General features: G+C 42.9%; 1 protein-coding gene across 3 annotated transcripts in view; it reads left to right on the forward strand.

Moving 5' to 3' along the window:
* The window catches only part of slco2b1 (solute carrier organic anion transporter family, member 2B1), a 43,954-nt gene that overhangs the window by 18,423 nt on the left and 16,726 nt on the right, over positions 1 to 8,805 (forward strand). For all 3 annotated transcript variants that reach the window (XM_050037526.1, XM_050037509.1, XM_050037518.1), the window contains exons 7-8: positions 2,139 to 2,269; positions 8,453 to 8,537. In XM_050037526.1, coding sequence (XP_049893483.1) covers positions 2,139 to 2,269; positions 8,453 to 8,537 — 216 coding nt within the window. The remainder of the gene's footprint in view (positions 1 to 2,138; positions 2,270 to 8,452; positions 8,538 to 8,805) is intronic.

Genomic DNA, 8,805 nt, shown 5'->3' on the forward strand with positions numbered 1-8,805 from the left:
ATTTTATAGCGATTATACACTTATATAAACATATTAATGGGTAGAATATTCAGATTCAGATTCAGATTTGACAATAAACCATGCCAAATTTTACACACTGGCCCTTTAAGTTTTGCCTGAAAACTTGAAAATTTCTTGGGAAAACGCAAAGTTTTGCCTGAGAATCCGAACAAATTCTCAGGAGGCCGCAAAAGATTTGCAACAGGATGCAAAAGTTTAAGATGAGAATGCAGAAGATTCTCGGTAGAACGTAAAAGTGTTGCGTTTGTATTTCTCAGGAGAATGCAAAGGTTTTGCAAGAAACTGTTAAAGTTTATTCGGAGAACACAAAAGTTTTTCAACAGAATGCAAAGTTTCTCAGGAGAAGGAAAAGAGTGTTGCAAGAGAGAACCATAGGTGCTGCACAGGAGCACAAAACACCGCCTTCTGTCCAGCGGGGACAGTATTTTCCTTGAAAGCTTTGCAAGAGAACACAAAAAAGTTCCTTTGATGAACACAAAAGATTCTCAGGAGAATTTGCAAGACAATGCAAAAGCTTTGCCAGAGAACTCAAAAGTTTGTCGTGAGAGGAAAGGGAAGGTATTGCACAGGAACACAAACACCACCGTCTGTCCAATGGAAACAATATTTTCTGTGGAAGCTGCTCATCATATCACCTTTGATGCTGCTGCTATCGCCACGACGACTGAAAGACAAAGATCTGCCAATGAAAACAGCTGGATGTCAGGATCATATTCAGAGCAGAGAGGAAAGAATGGAGTTTTCCTTCTGTCAGGGGACTGACCAAGAAATCAAAGTTCTGTCACTCTGCAGACAATTTTCAGCATTTAGAGCATCAAACTTTATTTGTATAAATTTCACGTCAGACAGGAGGAAGCCGGAGGGATGTTATGAGATTAAGGTGAGAAAGATAAACAAAGAATAGAACAATAAATCAGTACAAACTAAAGTCCCAACACGACACCATGAATCACCCCCTGGGAAAATGATATCGGTGGGTGACTTTGTTCTGAGGGAATAATTTTGGTGAAAAAAATCTTTCTGGCAGAACACATGCTGGCACCAAGTCGGTCACACACTCTGCTTGAAAACAAATTCATGAAGGATGGAAATAACTAAAACCAAATTTCAGCTGTTGTGAAACAGAGACAGCGCTGATGTCAAAATCTAAACTGTCCTCTGAGTTCCTGTTCAAACCTGCAGCAGCAGCTTATAGAAGCTTTACTTCACTGTGTTGGAGCGAAACAGGAAACACACCTGAAGGCTGGTGACGGCAGCAGGTGAGCAGAGTGTGTAATTTAAACCTTATTAAATGACTCAGTGTCGTCGGACCTGTTGAGGTGCGGCACTGCTGCAGCTCTGTGCACGTTGCAATGTCGCAACATTACTTTCACTGCTGTCACACAGATATTTCCCTCAGGAGGTGGTGGAGACCAAAAACAGAGCCAACAGAGAGAATATCGGACTGACGTGTGTCAGGTGACTCAAACAAAATAAACAGCTGTTTCAGAACAACTTGGCCACATCAGTTTAAAAGGTGATGATATGTTAACGTTCACGACTTGTTTCTGCAGGAAAACACCAGTAACTGCAGGATGATAAGCACTGACTGAACACCTCAGGGTGTCTCCACAACTGTGTTTGTTTATAGATCTAGTCTGCAGGACGTTACTAAAAAACAACATCTCACCCAGCAGTGATCGCTCTCAGTCGTCACGGTGACTCTCAGTGTGTGTTTATCTGCAGAGACTCCGCCCTCTGACTGGAGTTTATTATTTTCTTCTTATTTTGTGAGCTCAGGATGTTCCTGACCACAGCGCTCAGGTTAGGGCGGGGCTTTATAAAAAAGTGATGATCAGATGCCACACTGTGGCAGCAGGCATCCAAGAGAAAACAACAAAGTCACAGACACAGCTACGGAAAAAAAATAAATAAATAAACGTCAGGTAAACAAAGCTCCTTCCCGTCTGATCACTGATTGTGATCTTCAACAACATGTTTTCTTAGTTTGCATGAAATGTGTCGAACAACTGAGGCTGATTAACGACTGACAGTCAGTGTGAAAACAAACTTTTTGTCGCTCCTGTCAGAACAACAGTTCAGTTTGTGTGTTGTGACGGATTCTCTTCTGTTCCCAGATCAGATCCAGTTGAACCATAAAGACCTGCGCTGGGTGGGAGCCTGGTGGCTCGGCTTCCTGTTGGCGTCCTGCCTCCTCTTCCTCACTGCGCTGCCTTACCTCTTCTTCCCCAGAAACATGCCCAAAGAGGTGAGAGTGCGCACAAACAGTCCCACCTGGTCCTCATTCACTGCCAGTGTTCATTTAGACAGCTGTCTTAGATTTAGTCTGAGCCTTGAGACGAAAATGCTTTTTAGTTTTAGTCACATTTTAGTCCTTCAGAGTTTTAGTATGGCTTTAGTTTACAAAAATTCAAAATGTTTTAGACTGAGTGAAGTCCGGCAGTCGGTGGCCGTTCAGCGGCTGACGAGCGGAGCTAGCTGCTAACAGTCACTGCTGCAACTAACAAACTCCACAAATCCATTCAGCAGCTCCACCATCCACAGTCAGACACACACGGCTGATTATTTACTGCTGAATTACAGCTCACAACTCGCACCAACCCAAACATCCTGGTGCAGACTATTTACTGGAGTTTACCAGCCTGTCGCTCATGCTGCATTTGAAGATAATTTAAGCACGGCCGTTCTCGGCTTTCAATGTCCAACAGTCCACCACTAACATCTACATCACATCTCATCAAGAAAAATAAAACATAGATTTCGTCTCTTTTTTTTTGTAATTAATTTTGGCTCGTCTTGCCTGCATGTCCAAATGTTAATGTCCACATGGCATGAAATTCCAGTGTTTGACATTTAAATTATCGTCAAGCCAATTTTCATTCCAACAGAATTTTTACATCTGTCTGACATGTTGATGTCCTGTGCTAACAGGGTAGTTTCACTGTAACTGTGAGCGGCTGTTAGTGCTGATCTTTGGAAAGTCGACTGCTCTTGCAGTGAAGCTCATTTGCATAGAAAGGCGGCTAACAAAAAACGTCCTGATAATTACAGCACGACCATTCTCAGCTTCCGACGTCTGATAGTCCACCGCTAACATCTTCGTCTCGTCTCCTCAACGAAAATGAAACATATATTTCGTCTTAGTTTTTATTATCAAGATCTATTTTTAGCTGGTTATTGTCTCATTTTCGTCATGAACAACAAGTTGTGTCGTTGACAAAAAAAATTGTCATAGTTTCCATCAGCAAAATAAACACTGGTTACTGCAGCTTTAAGGAACAGTCAAAAGTTCTGCACATTATAAACATAACCATACCTCTATATGTGAGTTGTGCAAACATAGATCAGACAATAAGACTGAATAACCAACTGGAACCATCGGGGCCATCAGAGTGTTTGGAAATATGACAATAAAGTACAGCATGTGACATAATGAGCCTTAAGGTGCGTCCTGTACAGGAGCCTGTATTATAACTGGTGTGCAGCATGTTCATGTGGGAACTCTGGATTTAAACTAATGAACAAAGGGTCAGTGCAGCTACAGGAGTCTGTAACGAGTTCATACAGTGATGTTTGTTTTTATTAAAGTGAGCTGAAGAGTCCGACCTGTAAATCTGTTGGCAATAAATCTGAGATAAAACCAAATAAACAAAGAGAAATCAGTGTCAGAGTGATGAATGGATCATTAACATCAGGAGGATGCAGAACATAAAAAATGCTCAACAAGCTGCAACAGGACTCTGCTTCAGTGTGTTTTGGCCTCGTCCCCAAAAACAGAGTTAAAGAGTTCAACTCTGCTGCACACACCAAACGCATGAAGGCGATTTAACGATTGCTCAACAGTTTCCTCCTGCGATGACTCTCTGTGTGATAAAACAACAGACACGCTGCAGCACTTTCACTTTGAAACAACAGATATGTAAAAGATGTTTCAGTGACACACAAACACTTCAGACTTTAACTCAATGCTTGTCTTTGTGTCTTTTATCAACATCTCAAAGGACGATATTTTCAATCAATCAATCAATCAATCAATTTTATTTATAAAGCCCAATATCACAAATCACAATTTGCCTCACAGGGCTTTACAGCATACAACATCCCTCTGTCCTTAGGACCCTCGATCTGACTCTGCACGTGTGTCACATATATCAGCAGTAAATACTGAGCTCCACAAACATCCAAAGATTTGTTTGTTTATTAAAACGTTGTCACTGTACAAACCACAGATACGTTACATTTGTACATTTCATACGTATCAAATCATCGTTTCTAAAGTGACGTAGTTTCTGAGCTGACATCGTCATCAGGAGGGGCTGGTGGATGGCGTGACGCTGGAGAGACGCCTGCCAAGCTGCAGACTTCTGTTCGACAACAAACAACAACATTTTAAGAATTAAAATATTTCAGAATTGAAGTCCTGCCATGTTACGAAAATTCCTCGCTGCAGAACCTGCAGAGGGCGCCGCTCCTGTCAACAGTTTCATTTGGGTGTTTTTCAAATGTTAATGTTCCATTCTTATTTTATTATTAATTTATTTATTATTATTATTATTTTATAATTTTTTCTGTGATTAAATAGTCGAAATGATCACGTTACTTTGTTAGCTGTTAATGAAACCTTTTTTTTTATATACCAAACTTTGGCAGCATTTCAGTCGGTGTTTGTGGCACCAAATCTGAGCGTGTGAAATGTGTTTCCATGTACCTGCGACATACATGACGTGCAACTGTAACATATCTGTGGTTTTCAAAAATGTAGAATACCAACTCTTATTCTGGCGACTGGGTTGAAACTATCAAACACTGATTTAAGTGGTATCACACAGGAGGGAGTGCTGCTGTACTGTCCTTCAGTACGACGATAATCACAGCCGTGCTGATATTCAATCCAACAGATCAACCTCTAGGTGACATTACTTTGATCCAGCAGTTCTACACGTGCTGTTTATCTACAGTCAAAAGTGTCTATTTATATATCGACCAGTGAAATCAGTCTGTTTGCTGGAACCCGTGTGATGCTGATGAGTTAACAGATTAATCAGCACGGCGTCTCTGATGTCATGTGATCACACCTGGAGATTTACAGTGAAGTATTCAGGCTTCTTTCCGTCATTTTTCTGACTGTTCAGTATTTACGACCCTTAATGTCGGCAAACTAACAGTTAACATAATTATGGGCTCAGAGCAGCTGGAAGGCGCAGTGAAACGTACACTGCTGTTAAACTGTAGATCAGCACTCATGAAATGACTCTTGGACCATCTCCAGGCTTCTACATGTTTTACATAACTGTAAGATTGATAGATAACAGATACTCAACACACTCCTTTTTTAGGGAGGGAAGTCTTTTCATCAGATGAGGAAATAAAACTCTTTTTGGAGGGTTCAGAGGGTTGAACGTGTTTCACCTGCTCTCGTTTTATTAAAAACATTTAATGATCGACTTGGTGCAAATGTGGAGTCAAACTCTGTCCGGTCAAATGGTGTTAAAACTGAAAGTGACTGTGACGTCTCTGCGTCACTCGGCTGTTAGATGACTGTGTGGACTCTGGCTGCTGTGTGTTTGAACATATCAGAGTCATATCAGGCAGAACGTGGTGTTGAGCAACCTGCTGCCAGCGAACGCTTCAAGAAACATTTGCAGTTGTGACGGAGCCAAAACTCCTCCACAGACTGGAGCAGATTCCTCTGCAGGGTCAGATAAACATCACATGCTTTAAATACCATGAACGTATGATGGCTTTTACTGTAAGTACTCGTCAAAGGTCGGCTGAGGGTCACAGCGGCTCCTGAAGCCTTCAGCACCAGCTGTGGGCCCCAGTGACTGATCACGGCTTCTAACAGACGTCTGCAGACATTTTAACTCCAGCTCGACTTTAACGACTCTGAAAACATCCTGAACTTTGTTTCCTCACCTTCTGACTTCCTGACTGATAAAAAGGTGACACTGACTCATTAGAACTGATAGTGTGTTTCAAATTTCAGTGTTTCAACATCTTCAGGAAATGTTTCAGAGGCAGAGCGACTGTCCTGCAGACATTCAGTTTATAGCTTACAGATTTTTCTTTAAAACATAAATTAGATGTTAACAGATCTGTTGTGTGAACGCTGATATAATAAATAAACTAGTGATGTGACGTTCGTGAACGAGCCGAGTCTTTGAACCGGCTCTTTGAAGTGAACGAGTGAACTGGCTCTTTAGAGTGAACGAGCCAGTTCCTAATTGCTTTGTTTTTTGCTTTAATTTACTCTGTCTCCATTAATTTCAGATTATTTGATCCGGAACAAGTTGAGAGAGACTAGTTTGTGAGGGAGAAAGACAGTGCAGCCGCTCACTCGTTCACTTCAAAGAGCCGGTTCAAAGACTCGGCTCGTTCACGAACGTCACATCACTACAATATCCAGATCACGTGATGCGATAAATCAGCAATGTGATTTGTCGTTGAACCCACTAACACCCCCCACACACACACACACACAGCAAAAACAAACAAACAAACAAAAAAAAACGAACAAACGAACCGCATCTTTGAACCGTCTTTCACAAGTGAACGAGAAATCTCATCACTGAAATAAACTTTACTTACTGACTAAAATGTTCATGTACAATAGAGTGAATGAAAATATAAACTTTATGAAGTAAACTTGAACTGCTACATTTAGCTGTCGCTGCAGTGTGTCCCATACACTGATTTATTTGTCCACACAGTATCAACACTGACCAACTGGGAGGGCCCACTGGGTTCAGACCCAGGGGCCCAAAGTGCCAGGGCCCCTCTGGCCTTAACCTGCAAAGAGTCACTTAAATTAACCGGTACTGACAAGGAAGAGACTTTAAAAGACCATGAAGAGACTCAAAGACACTCTAAAGGACAATGAAGGGACTCATAAAGATTCAGAAAGACCACAGAGAGATGCAAAGAGACACCAAACCACCACAAAGTCTGTGTGTCTTGCTTCTCTGTAGGAGAGGTGGTGGGGCCCTTTGCATATCTGTGCCTAGGGGCCCACTGTCTCATCATCTGCCCCTGCTGACTGTCAACTGTCAAAACCGATAAATCGTATTGATTTGTAGAGCTGTGGGCAGCCGCCCTCCTTCTGTTAACAAAACACAAGTGAGACCAGAATTAGCAGCTGGTCGCCTCGTGGCCCCTCTGCCTCACTTCCTGCCACCAGGAGACTATGGCCCAATTCCAATCCGGCCCCTAAAGACTCAAGCCCTGAACCCTCACTGACTTAACTGACGTCAGCTGTAAGTGATTGAGTGTGAGANTTGTGTGTGGAATATAACCACTGGTATTCCTCTGACTTCATGTGTGTTTATGTACCATCTTAAATTCTTGGTAATGTAATGTTTCATTGTTTATCTGTTTTTTTCGCTCTCCTTCCATAACGTTACCGTTTGCATATCTGCCGACCGTGTTTTCGTTTTTTTTAAATAACTAATAATAATTACTAATAATTCCGAGGGCAACCCCTGTATATGACGTCACAACGCTATGAACTGTGAGGGCAACCCCTGTATATGACGTCACAACGCTATGAACTGTGTGTAATTTCCTTACCGTAAGTCCGCATCGATGCTGACCTACGGTAAGGGGGCATAAAGGGCTGACTCACTGACTTGACGATTTGACAATGGGACAGCCCTCACACACTCACGCACTTCACATGAATGCGCCTCTAAGTCAGTGAGTCTGTAAGGGATCGGATTGGAATTGGGCCTATTTGTTAAGAGGAGAGTGAGCTGGCGCCGGGTTCACAGCAGGCGGGGTCTAATCTATGTAACAGCAGCAACAGAAAGTTTGCTGTTCCTGCAGAGAGTTTCTTCTGTGGGCCGGCTGAATATGAATCGCTGTTAGAGCAGCTGAACTTTGGTGACCTCCGACCATCCGCCATTTTCTGTTCTCTAACTTCGGTGGTGTTTTGCTTGAAACAGATTATTTTACTTTTACGTTACTCACAGACTTATACAATAGTGGCGGTAACATATTTCCACCTCTGCATCTGAATTATATCATTTAAGACATTAAAAAATGTTTTTTTTTAAACTGTTAAAAAATGTGACACTTAAGTGGATTATTTTTGTCCGTCTGTGGTAGAAGCAGATGATCATCTGTCTCAGCTTTAAAACCTGACCCTGAGGGTTCATCAGCCTGTCTGTGTTTAAACACGATACGATACACTGACACGTCTCTGGATGTTCAGCGTCTGCTGTTACACTAACACAGGCCACACGCCTCTCACATGTATCCCGAGGACACGTTTATCTAAAGTGTCACATTCACAGAGCCGTGAATGTAAACCTCCCCAGCATGCACTGCCCCTCAGGCTCCATAAAAGAAGCAGCGTCTGCAGACTGGGTGGTTTTGACACCCGCAGTGAAAAAACAAGTTCAGCATGTGATGTTCTGCTTCCATATTTGTGCAGGACGGCGCAGACGATGTGGAGTCCACCCCGGACTGCAAACAGCCGCAGAGGCACCAGGAAACGTCCCTCCTGCAGTTCCTCAAAAGTAAGTGTCCTCGTTTCCTTCTGTGTCCTGTTTGATGAGGCAACTACAGGACATCGCCACGGAACAACGGTCACTGTGACCACGAGTCACAGCTAATAACAGGCTCCGTCCATCAGACCTCACCCACCTCTCTGTCCCCCACTGTCCTCCACTGTCCCTCTCTGTCCCCCACTGTCCCTCTCTGTCCCTCTGTGTCCCCACTGTCTCTCTCTGTCCCCCTCTCTGTCCCCACTGTCCCTCTCTGTCCCCCACTGTCCCTCTCTGTCCC

The sequence above is a fragment of the Epinephelus moara genome, chromosome 3 (genome assembly GCF_006386435.1).
Source record: "Epinephelus moara isolate mb chromosome 3, YSFRI_EMoa_1.0, whole genome shotgun sequence".
Lineage (NCBI taxonomy): Eukaryota > Metazoa > Chordata > Actinopteri > Perciformes > Serranidae > Epinephelus > Epinephelus moara.